Below are 18,721 nucleotides of genomic sequence, written 5' to 3' on the forward strand. Positions count from 1 at the left end.
ATCTTTTGACCATTGCTCTAGGCAGGAGAGGGCAGTATGAGATGCTATCTGAGGTGAGTGACCCATTTTTTAGCAGCAACAGAAGTAGCTATGTCTATAATTGAACTAAGAATATCCTACTATAATGTCCCTAGTGTTTGGAGAGAGCCATGAAGTTTGCCTTTGAGGAGTTTCATTTGTGGTACCAGCTCGCCCTGTCGCTGATGGCTGCTGGGAAATCTGCCCGAGCAGTGAAAGTTCTTAAAGAGTGCATTCGCTTGAAACCGGATGACCCCACACTCCCACTACTTGCTGTCAAACTCTGTATTGGACCTCTTCACTGGGTATCTATTGTCTCATGGTGTCTGTAATGTTACCTGTTTTTGTCATTACTTTCTTAACATGTTTTTTATTATGTTGTATCTTTTCCATTCAGTTAGATGAAGGGGAGACATTTGCAAAGATGGTGATTGAAATGGGAGAGAAAGAAGCAGCAGAGTTCAGAGCTAAAGGATACTTGGCCGTGGGTCTTGTTTATAGCCTTAAAGCGACAGATGGTAATGGAAATCATTGCATGAACAAGATTTGGCATGTCCATAAAATATCTTTCTGTATTATAAATAACTGTCTTTCTCTTCAATATCAGCATCATTGAGAAGTTTGCAAGAGGAATACCAGAGAAAGGCCTTGGGTGCATTCCAGAGGTGAGGCCCCCTTTATGTCAAACTATTTTATTATATTTTTTATGTTTATGTTATGTTCTTTCTCTTTTTGACCATGTGTAGAGCCCAGAGTCTATCACCAACTGACCATTTAGCAGCTTTCTACCTGGCACTTCAGCTGGCTGTGTCACGCCAGGTAAAAAAATAATAAAAAAAACTTAAATAAATCTCGTACCAATTATTGTTCAATTCAACTGTATTAAAACTGTTTTTATATCTATCCATAGATTCCTGAGGCTCTGGGATATGTGCGACAAGCATTACAACTACAAGGTGATGATGTCCATTCCCTCCACCTTCTGGCTCTACTGCTGTCTGCACAGAAACACTATCACGACGCATTAAATATTATAGAAATGGCTCTGTCAGAATACCCTGAGAATTTTAAGTAAGAATGGACTTAACCCTCTTCTTTAAAGGTGTATTTTAATGAGTGTAACATTTCTCATCATTGTCTTTAGCTTATTGTACACTAAAGTAAAGTTGGAGTCGATGTGCAGAGGACCAGAAGAAGCTCTACTTACCTGTAAACACATGTTGCAAATTTGGAAGAGTTTTTATAACCTTACCAATCCCAGGTACAAGTCATATTTGTATTTGTTGATGTGTGATCTGTACAAAGTGATTACTCTCATTATGAGAATAAATAAGAAGAATAGTCAAATTCAAATTAGTTGTGACCCCTCTGATGTTAGAAGAGTAGGTAGTTAGGGAAAGGTGTTGTTACATATGGTATCTGCTTAGCGACCATGTCCTGATGAGTCTTGTGAACCTGCAGTGATTCTGGTCGTGGAAGCAGCTTATTGGACAGAGCCATCGCTGACAGACGCCAGCTTAATGCCATGACTCTACCTGACTTCAGTGACCCTGAGACTGGTAAAACTTTTTACTCTTTCACACAAAGTGATCTGTATTTAATGTTCTTTTATTTTTGCCTTCTCATTTTACAAGCATTATTAACAAACTATTATTTAAAAGTAATGTTGTACAAACATTCATGGGTTTCACCTCGCTGTTTATAGCTTGGAATTGAATGTAAAAACCAGTGAAATCGCTAACATGTACAAAACATCCATAGAGAGATGCATTAGCTAAAACAATATAGCCACAGAACATCCCAATAAACTCTGTTGTACCAAAAAAAATATTAAAGCAGTCCAAGCATTGCAAAGAGCGACTGGAGACTGGATGTCTAATGAAGTTTATTCACCATGGTCAGTACAAGACTCACATGTTTTATTATTGTCCATTCAAGTCTGGCCATTCATCATTATTTAAACCTCTGATGGAAAAGGTGAGAAAGAGATATCTGAAATGTTAGCAAGCACCTAGCTGGATGTGTTTTGTTACAGTAGTGCAATATCAGTTGCTGTGTCTCTATCAGAATACATTAGACTTACGGGCAATTATATAATATTCATTTTGAATGGTTAATTGCTCTGAAACCCATGAATTAACAAATGTGGTCTTTTCCGGTGTTACTTATACATGCCATATTCATTGTTTTTTCTTTATTTCACAATTTTCTGTTTTAGTTTCTGGTTCTTCCTCGTCTCACTCTGGTTCAGATCAGATCTCTCCCACCTCCCCCACTGTGTCCACTATGTCCTCTCCGCTGCCCTCTCCTTGTTCTCCTGTCTTTATCCTGCAGCCCCCTCCTCTCTCTCCGCTCAGACCCCAGCCCCTCATGCCCACCACCTTTCCTCCATCTATCTCACCGCCCGGTGCTCCAGTGCCCACCAAGACCAGGACGCATTCGTTTTGTAACCACAGTGCACTGCGCCAGCTCTCCTCCAGCTGTAATCCACCTGCTTGTGCAGTTACTCTGAGCATGGTGTGGAGTAGGCTTGTTTTGATAACTAAAAGTGTGAGATGTAGTATTACAGAAATAAACTGAAGAGCACTTTATGCCACTGACTCATTAACCTTGCATGAAATTTACATTATATTACATATTGTAAATCTATCATGAGATGAAATAAGCAAACAACACAACAAAGTACCATTAGTTAATATGTTTAACCAAGGGAGAAAAAAAAAAAAAAAATTATAATAAATAATCTGAAGTGATATTGCTGTAGTTTTGGGTTCGATTTTACAGTCGATCAATATTTTGTACAATATTTTAACCGCACCGATGACATTTACGGGTGAGGTTTATCAGATTTGTTTCCATTTTTTATGTGATTTATAAAAAAATAATGCATGGATACAGTTAATACTTTTTGTCAATACTGCCCACTCCTATTTCTAATTTATTGACTGATATATTGATCGCTGTGGTGATAAGCTTAGTAAGGAGAGTAACCCTGAACAACACCAGGTTTTGGGAGGATGAGCGTGTACCTGTGCGTTTTCTGTGCTGCTGCAGAGTCTATGTCATTATAAAGAGCTGCCACTTCTCATTGCCTCTCCCAGTGACAGCAATAGCGCCCTGTCACCCATAATTGTCTGTCTACAATGCACCGCACTATATAGTGACATAATGATTTGTTGAAGTTCCTCATTACTTCCACAGGAACATGACCTGGAAGGTTCTGTCCTAAAAATGTTGCAGACCTTTGACAGCCAACTGCAGATGTGTATATTTTTACTCGTACTAAAACAGCAATGCAAATGTGTGGGCAAAAAGCATGCTTCTGGTTGAATTAAGATGAGCATGCTCTCACAGCCCTGAACATCACTGTACAATTTTCATATTTTTTTACATTTTTGGGTGATTTTTTTTTTTTCACATCCATGTTTTTAGTGTTGCGTTATATGTATATCTTCCATTATAAGATTAAACACATGGATTTGTATTGATACAGATAAATATATACCATGGATCCATGCTTTAATGAATTTTAGACAGAAGGAAAGAATTTGACCAAAGAAATCTGTTTTTGGGAGCCCATTTCCTCAGCATAATTTGTCTTTTTTCTCTCTCCTTTGAATCATTAACACTCATCTTTTCTGTTTCCCCACCCCACCATTTTCTTTCAAGGCGGCCCTCAGGAGGCTAATACTCTTGGTTTTTCCTCCATGTTTTCTGTTTGTAAGTAGTAACGTAACGTCCATCTGACCTTCTTTTTCCATCCATTGTTCTGTCTCAACCTTGGTCCCTTTCCACTCCCAGATAAGCTATGTGTATGAAATCTATACCACAGTACATACACTCAGACATACATATCCACTGCTTTAATATTGGGTCCTCAGTTTAGTAGCTGTAGAATATTAAGAGTTAAAGGAATACAGCAGCTATGTGGTATTGAACAGTAGTAACCATAGGCAAATATATCTGAGGTGTATTCCTTTAATTCAATTATCAGCTTTACTGCATGCATTGCTGTGTCACATTCACAGCTTTTGTGCCTACCACACCTACCTATTTGTCCCTGGCTGATCACAAATGTGTAATGTCAACTGTTAAGCAATTTATTGCAGTTTTTATTTAAAGAAAGATGCTATAGCAGTAGAAGATTGTCCTAAAGATGGCCTGTTTTCATCAAAATCATCAGTTCATTTATCTATCCCATTCACCTAGCTATAGTACTAAAAAAAAATGTCCTTCTTATACACTTTATTCTCAATCAAGTCAAAGGAAAGAACTGTTGTGGTTTCACAAAAAATAGTAACCAATGACTAATGCAAGTCTTAAAAACTGTAGATTTTAGGTTAATAGATTTCAAGGTTAAATTAATAAATGATAGCACGTGGTGTTTATAGGGCACAAAGCCTTTGTTGCTTTGCTTTCACAGATTTGCTGTGTGCGTTTGCTGCGCTGTGCAGCCATTTTGCATCCCTGTAATCATCTAATGTTATTGGATGTTATTGTGTGTGGAGCCAAAGCCAAGCCCACTCTCCTAATGTACTAATGAGCAGCATTTATGCACGGTGCTGTCCTGGTTAATCCAGGCTTTTCCATGTGCCAGTTTGGGCCTGGTCATTTCTTTGCGTGCTCATATTTTGACCGCATGTTGCAAAAACGATTAAAGCAGCGACTGAAGCCTGGATTCTGGCACATGGGACTGTAGCACCACAGTCTTAGTAAATCGGCTAATTAGACTCTGTTTAACTCTGTCTATTTCTCTAGGCTCAGTCCATGCCACGTCCATCGCAGCCAGCCGAGTGGAGCAGGCTCTGTCTGAGGTAGCCTCCTCTCTCCAGAGCAGTGCCCCCAAACATGGACCCCTGCATCCCTGGATGACCTTGGCTCAGATATGGCTACATGCAGGTAGCATTCAATCCTTGTATACAATACTCATTGTCTGTTTTCTCTCAGGTTTACACTTCTGCAGTGGTGGTCGTTTTCATCTTGCCAACAGAGCTAATATAATCAACCAATCATAATTCAGACAGGCTGACTCATTTCCTGTTTCTGTTTGCATTATTCTGTCTCAAAATGTCATGTTTAATGCGTCTTCAATTAACCATGATGCCGTGACATTTAAAGGTTTGGTAAATGCATTTGTGTGCGTCTACCTCATATTTGTCTTGCCTGTTTGTTTTCGACAGCCGAAGTTTACATTGGGATGTCTAAGCCAGCTGAAGCCACAGCGTGCACGCAGGAAGCCGCCAACCTGTTCCCCACGTCCCATAATGTGCTGTACATGAGGGGACAGATCGCAGAGCTGAGGGGCAACAGTGAAGAGGCCAAGCGGTGGTACGAGGAGGCGCTGTCCATCAACCCCACACATGTGAAGACCATGCAGACTGGTAATGCACAGAATACACTGTTAAGTTTATAACCATCTTTTCTATCTACAGTAACCCTGGCTGTAGTCACTTCTGCACAATTGTTCAGAATTGTTCGGGACAGCCCCATTAGAGAGGGAGTGGTATATCTCTCCTTGTTTGCCTTTTTGTCTTTGTGCCCAAGTGGTTTAATCTCATTCACTCACCCATACAATCCCAGCTCTCTGTTATGTTTATGGAGGTCTGACCTTATTAAATTCTCTCCCAAAGCACTTAGACAGCATTTGACAGTAAGCCACTAGAGGACCAGTCAAAAGCTTCCTCACCGTCCATAGCACAGCCTTATTTGAATGTATGTGCAAAGGGAGTGAAGATATGAGATATTAGAGGTAGTAAAGATATCGGTTCGCCAATATTAAATCTCTAGCAGAGGCCGATATTTAGTTTTCGCCGACCTTGTCCCTGAGAATACACTTAAAGCTTTATTTGAACTAGGGGTGTCAAATTATCGCGTTAATTGCGATTAATTAATTACAGTCATATTTTTAATCGTGTTAATCTCATTTTTAATCTCTAACTTTAGTGTTTCTGTATGTGAGTTGCTTTATTGTAAAACCTGTTTTTATGTGTTGTTGGGACAACAACACACACACACACACAAACAAAAAACACATTTATACATTTTTTTATTTCGGCAATTCCACTCATTGTCGGAAACCCACACAAAACACGCGCAGTAAGAGCGACGTTTACGGCGTCAGTCGCACAATGGACGAGGTCGAAGAGCCAGTAGAACAGAGTCAGCAGTGCACAGGTAAAAACGAATTCGTGTCTTGGAAATTCTTCTCCCGACGTGAAATATAAAAGAAAATAACAAATATAATATCGCCTACAACTTAAATGTCACTGGTGAAAACAACCTGCATAGACTCATGATGTCTGCACTACTGTCCTATAGTGACCTGCCACATGAGGGGACACGCACACAAACACACACAAACACAAACACACACCTTCATCATCGTCATTAACCTGAGAACGCGCGAACCACGTTTCCTTTCGTAGACACTGCGCGGACACCGACGTGCTCCCGTGAGCCGCGTGTGGATCGTGTTTTCTCGCTACGCTGCGTAAACCGCGCTTCCTCCTGTGCGCCTCTAAACCAGAACTAACACCAAGACTAAAACCAGGACTAATTCAGTCCAGGACTAAACCAGGACTAAACCAGGTCTAAACCAGGACTAAAACCAGAACTAAAACCAGGACTAAACCAGGACTAAACCAGAACTAACACCAGGATTAAAAAAAGGATTAATCCATTCCAGGACTAAACTAGGACTAAAGTAGGACTAAAGCAGGTCTAAACCAGGACTAAAACAAGGACTAAAACCAGTGATCTCATATATAAAGCATTTCTCTATCAATAATATTTTTTATATGGTTAAGGAAAGACTGGACGTTTTATTGTCTTTAAGTAGACAAAAGTTATTATGTTTCTTATTCATGGAGACTTGGGCTCAACAGCCAATTTGGAGAGATTTGTTAAACAATAAATGACTTTATAAAGTCACTTTTTTTATCTGCCACAATAATGTAATAATGAATTTAAATGAAAATACCTTAAACTGAAGGCTTTTCTCAGCATTTTTTAGGTGAGATTAAAATTAGATTAATTAGATTAATTAATTACAGATCATAATTAATTAATCTCTCAATTTTTTTAATCGCATGACAGCACTAATTTGAACCCTTAAAAGTGAAGAGAAAAGCACAGAAGGTGTAAAAGTTCTTGTTTGAAAGGGCTGTGCATGAGTTTGTGTTACATTTAAATGACAGAATTTCAAAATATTCTAAACTGGTATTAGCATCAGCCATGAAAAAACCTGTATTGGTCAATGTTACGACCCAGCTCGTTTGGGGTAAGGGAAGTAACAAAAATAAAACCAAGATGTAAAATGGAATAAATTAAATAATGTTTAATTAACAGGAATGTAAAGGTAAATTAACAAAACACTAAAAATATACAGAAAATAACCTAAACTAAGAAACAGAACAACAGAATAAACAGAGTTTTGTGGCATAAAAGGGGTCACGCAGGCTTACAAAAAACGAGTGGTAAAACTTAGTGTCACACACTAAACTAATAGGGGGAGGTGGCTGCAGGTGAGGTGGGCGTCGACCTGCCCCACCAATCACGGACCAGGGCTCCTACAGCAGGAATCAGGAGAACTTGGCAAAAAAAAAGTCACACAAACAAATTGGAACTAAGGCCTGGGGCCGTAACACCCTCTCCCTTAAGTTACACACTAGGTTTGTAATTAAAAAAAAGTTGATGTTGTACTTGCAGAGGTAGCAGGTGACTGAAAGGTGGAAGGTAAGTCAGAGCATGAGCCAGGGCTATAGGTTACCAGGAGTACAGCTCAAGCAGCAGTGCTAGCTGTTCCACTACTCCGAGATGGGCCAGGAGCACTCGGAATCAAGCCCCATCCTAAGGAATCTGGAAAATGAGAGAAGCTCAGGAGGTGGTGTGTGAACGGGTGATCAGGCCGGACACAAACCACACCTGGAGCACACTCAGACACATAACTGAAAATTTCAAAAAACAAGCCAATTGAAAAAACTTACCTCATACAACCATATTATTAACCATTACCAATTTATTTAAGGTGGGAATGGGTATTACAATCTCGGACGAGCCCCCAATTTGTTACGACCCAGCTCTGCTAGGGACAGGGGGAAGTAACAATGTAAAAATGTTGTAAAAAAATGGTAAACTAAAGTTGTGATTTATTTAACAGAACTGTAAGGTAAAACTAACAACAATGATTTTTTACAAGGATTAACAAAAAGAGGCTCTAAACAGAGTGGCTAACAGTATAAAGAAAAATGGTCTGTTGTGTTGTTTGGTCTTCGAGTTAATTGCTACTGTTGCTCCTGGAATTTGACATATGGGACAGTAAAGCTGTGGTGTCATAAACCTGACTTCCAGCTGCAAAGGAATTCCAGTCCCTTTACAATAATAGCACTTTAACAGATTTTAGCCTGCCCCAAGGTTTTGAACACTGCTATTAACATACCACTGCTAAATTAATACAGATTTGCAGGTTTTAGTTAGAGATGCGTTTCAGACATCAAATATATAACTATTATAGCTGTAGATCTGGAAATACAAATAATTGTAAAAATGGATAAACCCACTGAGAAAATTGTGCTTTTAAATTTTCTGTAAAACAAGAATCTCTTTCTTCACAGGGTCTGATCCTCCACCAGCTCCAGCGCTACAGTCTGTCTGAGAAGGTTTTGAGAGATGCTGTGCAGGTAAACAGGTATGTGGTGGCTATTATAAATTTAAACGTTTTCTGGTGGATCTTCTGTTGTCTGATATACCCTTGTGTTGTAGCACGGCTCACGATGTGTGGAACAGTCTGGGCGAGGTGCTGCAGGCCCAGGGTAACTCTGCTGCTGCCACTGAGTGCTTCCTCACAGCATTGGAGCTAGAAGCCAGTAGCCCCATTCTGCCATTCACTATCATACCCAGAGCTCTATAATGAAACACACAACACAGTACATACTTCTAGAGTGTCAGTTGGTGGTTTTCAGATTCTAAAATGTGAACTTACTTCCAGATGCCCCCCCATCAGATCCAGATTTGACTATTGTTAAGTTTCAAATGACATTACAACATTCTATAGATCAGTACTATTTAATACAGCTGCAGGGCAGCTAAAATTAATATTTAAATGTAGAGTTTTGTTGTGATATAGCAGGTTCTTATGTGTAGTCACTAATAGAAATCAGGTTTAACATTTGTAAATTTACTTTTTAGATATTTCATGGTAAAATAAGATGTAATAAATAGTAAAATCTGATTCTTATCTCTCATCACACACTAGAATCTGAAAACAACCATTGACTACATTGTTCTTTGCCAAAAAAAACTCTCTGATTATTTTTATTAGTGTCTAAATCCCAGAATTTATTATATTGCAACAAAAATCTGCATTTTAACAATATCAATGTTTGCAGCCCCCATCTGTATTAAATAGTTCTGGCCTATGGAATATTGTAATTGGAAACCCAGTAATACTGTATCAGCCCAAATCAAAGAATTGTCAAAACCACTTATACCCATTTACATTACTGATCTGTGATGCTGTATACAAAATTGGAAAATTTCCATAACAAGCAGCTTTATTCAGTTTCTAATCAGTGCATTTTTGTAGCCCAGAATCAAAACATCAGTGGCCTCACAGGGCTTCACAAAATTGTTGAAACAGAGAAGCAGTTACTGGTCAATATGCTATAACCTCCATATTTCTGTTAAGGCAGCTATTCTTTTTCCTCTTGTGGTTACTGTCGTCTCTGCCTGGTTAGAATTGTATACTAATTGTACTAAATATTAATATTGGGCTTACACAAAGATTATACTGTTGTTTACAGGAATGCACACTTTTCCAAGCTGTAACTGAAAACACTATTCGGTAGGCTATTGAGCTGTACTACAATGCTTCTTCGCTTTCCCACAATGCCTTTCTTTGCTGAGCCTCCTTAGCATCACAACAGCTGACGGCCTGTTGACATGTTGCCATAGTTGCACTTTCAGCATGTCTGTTGCCACTGTATTTTGCCTACGAGCGAGTGCTATCAGTGTCTGTGTTATCGATATGTCCACGTGTGCGTACGTATGTGTTTATGTGCCAACTTGTTGCCTCTACAGATAAGCGTTACTGTAATTTGCTGTGTGCGTTCTTGCTCTCAGATGTAAATATGACTAAGTTTGAGTTACATCTCTGCCTTTATTACATTATTTTAGTTACGTTTACATGCGCTCCACAGTTTTTTCAAATGTGGAAGTTTTCCTTTTGCCATGCCAAATATTTCAAAATGATGTGTTTACTTTACACCGGATCTCATCTCTGACCTGTTGTTTTTTGCTGTTCAAACAAAGGAAATCAATGTTACTGTAAAGTGGACTGTTAAAGCATAGGCTGTTGCAATGTTTGTAAATAGAAACTACAGCACATTACTATAATTTATAATGAATCTGTCCTCCTGATCAGATGCTTTCAAGTAAGCAATGGAAATTGGATGAGTTGAATTTGTTGAAATTGCTTAAATGCGTTTTATTATCAAATAAATTCTCACGAAATGGCACTCTATTACTTCCAAATGGTGTAGAGACATTAACAAAAGTAAATATTGAAGAGAATCGCAATAACTAAATACGTGAATATAGTTTTTCCTTGAATTTTATGAAATACCAAAATATATTGATGTACATAAAATTGTGTTATTTTAGTAAATTATACATATTTTTGCTGTAAATGGGACCTGATTCGTTTTGATTTGAGCTGTACAGGAGTGACTGAAATGTGAATAAAAGATTTAAACTGATTTTGTGGAGTGTGCAGTTTGTGTGTGGTATTTCCCCGGGCGAGTGGTGACCTGGGCCATGGGTGTGCTTTACAGTGTCCGATGTGCACAGGTGGATCTGGGTGACGTCCTTTTATGAGTGGATTAATGCGCCGACAGGTTTTGTCCAGGAAGGGCAGGAAGTGACAGTACTGAGCCCCCCACAGCCGCAGCTCACATAACAGTCTCCCCGATGGTCAGGACCTCTGCCACACCACAGACCAGGATGTGCAATGTGTGTTCTTAAATGTTCATTGGACTTACTGCTTGGTATCAATAAATTTCAATAATAGCAGTTAATATGTTTATTAATACTTACAAAATATATACTTCAGAAGTAATGAAAAGCTAAGACAAATTGTTTTATTACTGAAGCAGAAAGGTGTCCACAAATAAGTATACTTGTTTGGCAAACTGAGTAACCATACTTCAAACCCTTTAGGATATTGTGGTGTTAAATAATGCAAGAAATGCTCCATGTCAAGTAAAAGAATGTACAGACATAATTTAAAAAACAATTTCAATCTTAGTCTTAATTACATTTTATACTAAAATATCAGCTCTTAAATGTCAGCATTTTGTAGCATCACTTGATGGTCCATAAAAAACAAGGGATTAATGCTATCAAATCTGTTTACCACTGGTTGTACTGTGATGAACTAAAATATTTAAGCAGGTGAAAGCTGAGCAGCAAGACAATTTTTTTTCATGGATTCTCAGTTGCTTTGATTCTTCATAAATATTGTTTTGCAGAATGCAGATAACAAAATGTGGGAATATGGTGGAGCTGTTCAAAATGAACTGGAGCGGTGTCTGAGTAGCAGCAGTATATTAATATACTTCCATAAGTTACATAACCAAAGCCACTAAATGTGTATGTGAGATGTATAATCCTCATCTACAAGAGACTTTTTTTAAATAAAGTTTTGAACATAATATTCACACTAAAGTAGCCACATGCTCACTTTCTCTAACACTGTAGTTAAAGTGTAAATTACTTTGAATCGGCTGACCAAAGTCCAAACGAACTGTATATGATTAAGTTGATTAATACAGTAGGCTACATTAACTTAGACTTGAGCTATTTGATGCCCTTTCCACTGAAAGTCTGCTCCCCTCCCCCAGCCTAGGCCAGACATGTTGCCTGGCAACAGCACATCCACAGACTGGTCTCCCTGTGACACCACTCCACAGACACAATCACACAAAATCAAGTGTCAAAACTTCCCTGATAGCAGATGCAAAGCAAGTCTTCCCTACACGGTGGCCTGTACATTATTATTTCACACATTTGTATTGCAGTTCTGTACAGCTTGTTTGCTTGGAACAAATTAACACTGCACCAGCTTTGAGTTCATGGTATTTTATTGGAAAAACAAAATGTTAAGACTAGCATGTACACTTGGAATGCAGATCAACTGAACTGAACAGAGCAGACCAGTTGGACTGAGACAATTCTCTCCGCACACACATACACACATACATTCACCTGCACACAAGATATAAATGCTGCAAAGCACAGTCCCCGTGAAACATCCCCTAAAGACAATGAGACAAATGCAATGTTTGGGGCAGTACACCGTTTCTGTGCATGCACAACACTATGATTACATGTAAACAGAGGCCATTCATTCATAATTATACTGTAAGAGACTGGTACTGCCCTGAAGATTGCTGTTGTACCTCATCACCTTAAATCCCTCCCACCCCTCAGACAGAATACACCACTGTCCATAGGGTCATAATCAATGCCCCGTTGGGGCATCATCCTCCAAAAAGGTAAACACGAAAGATAAAGCATTTATCTGGGCATGCTAGAAGCACAGAATCTAAAATGATTTTATTCCATTTTAATATTTTCTTATAAATACCTGCCATCACCAACTGGCTTTCACCCTCCCATAAAGGCCCCAAACTAACCTGACTCTCACAGCCTTTACAGCCTTTTGCCACTAGGCTCAACAGTAACCCAACTAAAGCTGCATGCATGGAAACATAAATAATACAGTAAGTTATAGAAAAGAATAGAAACAAATAGTGATCAGGCAGATGGAACCAGAAGCAGAAAAGCAGAGGCTGAACAGGCCAGCTGCAGAGGCTGCTAAAGGGTTGGATCTGATTGGTCAGCTCAGCACTGAGGCAGAGCAAAACACAAGTCAGTACATGCAGATTCATTTTGGTTTTGTCCATATTTGAGCTTGTTGTAAATGAACAGATTTCACATTCAATTTAAGTTGTCTATAAAATATGAATAAATATGGGCCTTTAGCAACATGAGGTATGTAAATTGTGACTTCAGTTTAAGTTGTCTATAAAGTATGAATAAATATGGGCCTTTAGCAACATGAGGTATGTAAATTGTGACTTCAGTTTAAGTTGTCTATAAAGTATGAATAAATGGACATTTTGCAATAAGAGGTATGAATTGTTTTAACTGATCGTCTATGATAGTCCGTTTATTTGTTGGTCATCATTTGAACAAACTCTGTGGAGACAAATAGAAAAGCCTGTTAGTATACCCATGGTGTAAAAGATTAAACGACCACAGTGTGCAGTGGATCTTACCTTCATAGTTGACCTGGCCGTCTCCATCGATGTCTGCTTCTCTGATCATTTCATCCACTTCTTCATCTGTTAGCTTCTCTCCCAGATTTGTCATTACGTGACGCAGTTCTGCTGCACTGATATAGCCATTGCCATCCTGAACAGCCAAGAGTTCAAAGAGTTACTTAAGGTGTACATCTCAAATCTGGACAAAACTAATGACGGCTTGTACCTTATCAAAAACTCTGAATGCCTCTCTGATCTCTTCCTCACTGTCTGTATCCTTCATTTTTCTCGCCATCATCGTCAGAAATTCAGGAAAGTCAATGGTCCCGTTACCTGGACAGAGTAATTGTAGTTAGTGGTTTTCTCTGTATTAAAAGAAAAGAAAAAGAAAATACACATCACTAAACTTGTGACATAACCTACCATCAGCATCGACCTCGTTGATCATGTCTTGAAGATCAGCTTCAGTTGGATTTTGACCCAACGACCTCATGACAGTCCCCAGCTCTTTAGTGGTGATGGTTCCATCTCCATCTTTGTCAAACAAGGAGAACGCCTCCTTGAACTCTGAACCCAGGAGAAGAGGGAACATTTAAATGGTCTTGCCTAAAATGCTGTATTTTTTTCCCCTCCAAGAGTGGTTTGTCTTACCAGCAATCTGTTCTTCTGTTAGTTGATCAGCCTAAAAAAGCACAGAAATATTCTAAGTTACATATTTTGAAGCAATGCTGAGCAAACATTCATACAAGGGCTGTCCAATTTTGGAAACAAATAAGTACTGCAATTTTGATTTTTAATTTCAAGTCAGAATTCAGTTCAAAATACTCAGTTTTAAAAGGTGCATTAACATTTCAGGAGATTGAATCACATGCATTTCAAAACATGTTTTTTTAGGTCTAAAACCTACACAGTTAGACATAAAAAGGAAGACAGGATGTGTTATACAACAGTTCAGAGTTTTTTTTTTAAATAAAACAATTTTACTTGAGTTCTTGACACACAACCTTAAAGTTTTCAAAGTGGATATCAGTGAGATCTGCTACGAGCTTCGCAGCTTTAGGCTCGCTCTTCAGTTCTGTGCGACCTCTTGTGTCCAGTCTTAAGCCGGGGCGCTTTGGGTCTACTGCCCTCATCCCTGCCCCGCCCCCTTTCATTGTGAGTCCATCTAGTGCTCCTCTGACCATTACAAGGCCCTCGGCCAAACACTCTGTGCGCTTATTGTTCTGCACACCACTCCTCTTCACTTCGGCCAGGTCAGACTTGGTCCTTTGCAGACAGTTCCTCAGGTCCTGCATCTCTCGGACTAGGCTGTCCATGCGGCTGGAGGTGGAGTCCATGACCATCTGAAGAAAAGCTCTGTAGTTCCTTTCTTGCTGCTGGATCAGCTCCTTGTAGAAGTGTTGCTGATCATCCAGAAGGTCATACACCGTGGACAGACTCACCAGATCGTCCTCCACAGGGTACATGGCCACCTTCTTGGGTAGCATGTCCAGGGGGAAGTAGCAACGAGGACAGTGACAAGATTTTGGAACAGGATTTGAAGGAGGATAGAAATAATGTCCAGACATTGATCAGTGGACCCAGTCTAAACAGAGCTGGAGCACTTTCAACCTTTTAATACGGTTACATATTAGATCAAATAAAATGGTCCGGAAATTGTATTAGCATCAATTGCAGGTCCCCTTGTCAATTTCCAGCTTCAGTTTGTGGAGTTTGTCCTTTTATTAGCAGCATAGACAAAAGGCAGACTCTCCCTGAAAAAGCACTTCTCCAGATACTGCAGATCAGCCCAAACCTCCACCATCAGCCACGTCCTCGAGCAGGAAACCAGTGACCGTTATCCATGTGTAACCAAGGTATGACTGTGGCAACGGAGCTTTGGATCCATTCCCACACTGGAGCAGGACAGAAAAGAGTACACCTCTGTAGTCTATGGGCCTCCAGCAGACACAGTGAGAAACGGTGAAGAGGTCAGTCCAGCGGTGGCCATGACAAAGCATCGTCTCTGTGGGGTGGCTTCAGAGCAGCTCCTATTGCTGCTCCTGGAGAGGATCACATGGCTGGGCCTTTGAGACTCCACCAGGACCAACCCAGGATCAGATTTTAACTTTTTTAAAAAATGTGATCAGGACTCCCTATAAATTACATTATTGTCTGTACTATACAAGGTCATGTGCTCAACAAACTCAAAAAAAAAAAAAAGAAAAAAAAAAAAGACAATTCATGGCTTTTAACTGTTGTGTTAAAATCTTGTGGTTGAGGACTTTGCATTAATTAAAAGCTATATTAAAGTATTGGTATCCCAAAGCTTCAAAAACCTGTCGGTCAGGGTCTTCACAGTCATCCTCTGTTTGGCCCTTGGATTTGTCAGGTCTCCAAGGTAACCAATGCCCTGCTTCACGAGATGACTCCACATCTAGCCAGGTGAGTTACAACAGGCATTACAGGCATGTGTCTGCAGGCTCAAGCCTTGGTTAACAACCTGCTAACCCTCCAACATCCAGGTCACAGAGCCATCAGCAGGTTTCACAGCTGATGAAATCAAGAGTGAGGCGCTAAAAACACACATTTACCCGTAGCCTTCCACCTTCCACATGACACTGTAGCCTGCAATTCTATCCTTCCTTATCATATAGTAAAAGTTATGTTGTAAAGCAGAACCAACTGACTTGTGAAATGGCTTATCAAAACAAAGGGTAATTGAAGAGTGGATACAGTTGCAAATGAACCTCTAATATTGCTGTAGCACAAACTCTTCAGAAAATGCATATCCCCCTGACCATGGGCACTATTAAAGTCATCCCATAATTAGAGAGGGGAAGGGGCAAGATTAAGCAACAATTTAACTTAGTCCAACAATCGTTTCCTCAACATGGCAACATAGGAACAATTCATGTACAACACTTAACAAATTAAACCAGTCAAATGTAATGGCCACATTAGAAAGCTTACATCTTGCCCAGAATTCTTTTTAGTAATATCATTATTATTATTATTATTATTATTAATAATAATAATAATAATATTATTATTATTATTATTAGACAATTTAAATGAGATTTTGAAGTTCAATAGCTCTTTTGATTTTTCTTAAAATATGGTTAAATATCATTAAATGGGTCCCCATTTGTGCTGTGAATGTTATTATTCGTACAAGTTGAGGTTGTAACTTTACCTTGTCTATCATCGCATTAGTCCAAATGGTCATTTACTTTAGGGCTTAAGTGCATGACAGGTTAAACTACTAATTTCACTGAAACATAGTTAAGACCTGTTAAATATTTAGTAAGTATTGTCGCACAAAACTAAGTAACATTTAATGAAATAAAGAAGACATATGTACTGGGAACAGTGCTAGGTTCAGCCCAGGATTTCTTTATGAGTCTGGACATGTTAAGCCACATTGGAAGACCCCCGGATTCTTCTCAATCTTCTAGCCACACCTTCTTGCAAATACATACATGTATTTAAGATACAAGGAAGGAGACATGTGAAGCAGATCATACAAGTGTTTCAACAAGTCTCGCTTGTTTAATAATTATTAATCAATATAGCGGTCAGAACTCCAAATTACTCCATACGACCCCGTCTACGTCAAACCAGAACTTTAAACTTCCAAGTCAATGCACCTGTCACCTGAAATGACAACAGCAGCATCACCTCAGATGCCTGTTGTAGAATACATTTATAGAAATCGGTCTATTAAGTGAATGTAGAAAGCACATTTACAGGGAGAATGACTGGTTCCAAAGCGTAATGTGAATTACAGCTAGCACTACACTAACATTTATTTAAACAATACTGCACAGCCACAGCTTATCATGTCCAATGCAAATGCAGGATTGTTTATGAAGTTTATATGAGATTAACCTATTCTGGCCGACCACCAGTTAAATATCACAGTGGACAGGGTTAATTTAGCGCAGGTCATGTTTAATGGTGCTCACACTGCGCCGCTACTCCACCGTCGGTGTCAATTCATTCAAGAGCTTTAGCCATACAGCACGCAAAAAACAAAATCACACCATTCATGAGTGGCCCGTAGTAGCAGCATTTAAATGCATACTCACCATGTCTGATTGAGAGGCGAAGGTTGGTGTGTTAAGCTACACAGACAGAAGAAATGAGCTGCTGCTTGAACGAGGCGTGCAAGAAACAGGACGAACCACCGCCTCATTATATCCCTCCGCACTATTAAGACAGTGCGCTAAAGTGTTGACTTTATTTAACACCATTTACTTTGAAACACATTTATGATGAGCTTTAAGTAATGCAAAAAACACACAGAATTACAGTAGACACAATGCTAACTGAAATATAAAATATAAAATATCAAAAAACAACTTTGTGGCTGGGCTTCAAAATTAGTCTTCACGCATTCAGTTGATGTATACAGCCTACACTTAAATGTGTTACTTTACACTATGTGATCGTGTAGTAGACCTTACAGATCATGTTTGCTTAAACATAACATGTACCTCCGCAGACTAGAGATACGTGTGTAAGTGATGGACTACTTTTTGTTACCACGTTATTATAGGCGCGGATGGATACTGTCAAACATGTCACATGTTTACAGCATTGGGGGAGCGGCGGCTTGGTTTAGAAACGCACTCTGAGATTGGCCCGTGAGCTGTATATGGATTGGCTAAGGCAAAACTGCACTTTTCTGCAGACTGTTCTGAGCCATCTGATTGGTCAGGTCAGATCTGCAATGCGTCAAACCACAGCGCGGCGCTCAGAGGAAAAAGGAGGGAAAGGAACTACTTTTACTACAACAATCGCAAAGAATTAAAAAAAAAAAAAAAAAAAAAAAAAAAAAAGCAAAATAACCAAGAGTAAAATTAGCTTTTGAATGACTGGAAAGCACAGTTTCAATATGAAAAAAATGAAGCATGCCACTCTACCTTTTGAAATAGTTCATGACAGAGGCCGTGGTTCAGGTTCAGCCCCTTCGCGCAACAGTCCCGCCCACTTCGAAGCTTGCGCTCTTTCCGGAAGTGAAATTCCCATTCATTTTCCTAACTTTTCCAAAGTTGTTGAAGTTGCACTATGTAACTTTTCTGATGATGATTTAGCCACCTTGGGCTTTTTATTGCTTTACCTGTTATGTTTTTGCATTTACTTATAGTGTTTATTGCTTAAAAATAATAGTAAGAATGTAGGTTTTTACCTGCACCTGCGGCTCGCCTCTCCACATATCTGAACATAACTTGGCTAGGTGACACGGCTGCTTATGTCCATGGAGATATATAAATTTAATACAATGTTGTGGAATATTCTAGTCAAAGTAGTTGCATCCCGTGACCAGGGAGATGAGCAAGTAGTACACACTCAACGAGAAAAGTTACATAGCACACTATCATATGTGTTTTAATTAA

General features: G+C 39.2%; 2 protein-coding genes across 2 annotated transcripts in view; one reads left to right on the forward strand and one right to left on the reverse strand.

Moving 5' to 3' along the window:
- ttc7b (tetratricopeptide repeat domain 7B) overlaps nt 1-10,772 on the forward strand; it is a 21,044-nt gene extending 10,272 nt beyond the window's left edge. The window contains exons 18-30 of the mRNA XM_055155109.1: nt 2-53; nt 135-323; nt 416-536; nt 626-683; nt 765-837; nt 929-1,089; nt 1,163-1,279; nt 1,480-1,577; nt 4,777-4,917; nt 5,199-5,426; nt 7,244-7,297; nt 8,614-8,704; nt 8,779-10,772. Coding sequence (XP_055011084.1) covers nt 2-53; nt 135-323; nt 416-536; nt 626-683; nt 765-837; nt 929-1,089; nt 1,163-1,279; nt 1,480-1,577; nt 4,777-4,917; nt 5,199-5,426; nt 7,244-7,297; nt 8,614-8,704; nt 8,779-8,926 — 1,531 coding nt within the window. The 3' untranslated portion in view covers nt 8,927-10,772. The remainder of the gene's footprint in view (nt 1; nt 54-134; nt 324-415; nt 537-625; nt 684-764; nt 838-928; nt 1,090-1,162; nt 1,280-1,479; nt 1,578-4,776; nt 4,918-5,198; nt 5,427-7,243; nt 7,298-8,613; nt 8,705-8,778) is intronic.
- A 1,365-nt stretch (nt 10,773-12,137) lies between these two features.
- On the reverse strand, nt 12,138-17,540 carry LOC110155219 (calmodulin-alpha-like). Its single transcript, XM_020919283.2, has 6 exons — nt 17,411-17,540; nt 13,992-14,022; nt 13,764-13,907; nt 13,567-13,673; nt 13,356-13,491; nt 12,138-13,275 (listed from the first exon to the last, which is right to left on the reverse strand). Exons 1-6 carry the CDS (start codon nt 17,411-17,413, stop codon nt 13,247-13,249), a joined length of 450 nt encoding a protein of 149 aa, XP_020774942.1. The 5' UTR covers nt 17,414-17,540; the 3' UTR covers nt 12,138-13,246.
- Between the last annotated feature and the right edge of the window lie 1,181 nt (nt 17,541-18,721).

This window comes from Boleophthalmus pectinirostris, unplaced genomic scaffold, assembly GCF_026225935.1.
Source record: "Boleophthalmus pectinirostris isolate CB_2022bp ecotype Guang Dong unplaced genomic scaffold, ASM2622593v1 HiC_scaffold_10, whole genome shotgun sequence".
Classification (NCBI taxonomy): Eukaryota; Metazoa; Chordata; class Actinopteri; order Gobiiformes; family Gobiidae; genus Boleophthalmus; species Boleophthalmus pectinirostris.

Excerpts from the sequence above, each read along its gene's own strand:
- LOC110155219 (XM_020919283.2), bottom strand. Across the intron at positions 13,674-13,763 it reads CAACGAGGTCGATGCTGATG|GTAACGGGACCATTGACTTT; the intron begins GTAGGTTATGTC and ends TACTCTGTCCAG. Across the intron at positions 13,276-13,355 it reads CGGCCAGGTCAACTATGAAG|AGTTTGTTCAAATGATGACC; the intron begins GTAAGATCCACT and ends TTGTCTCCACAG.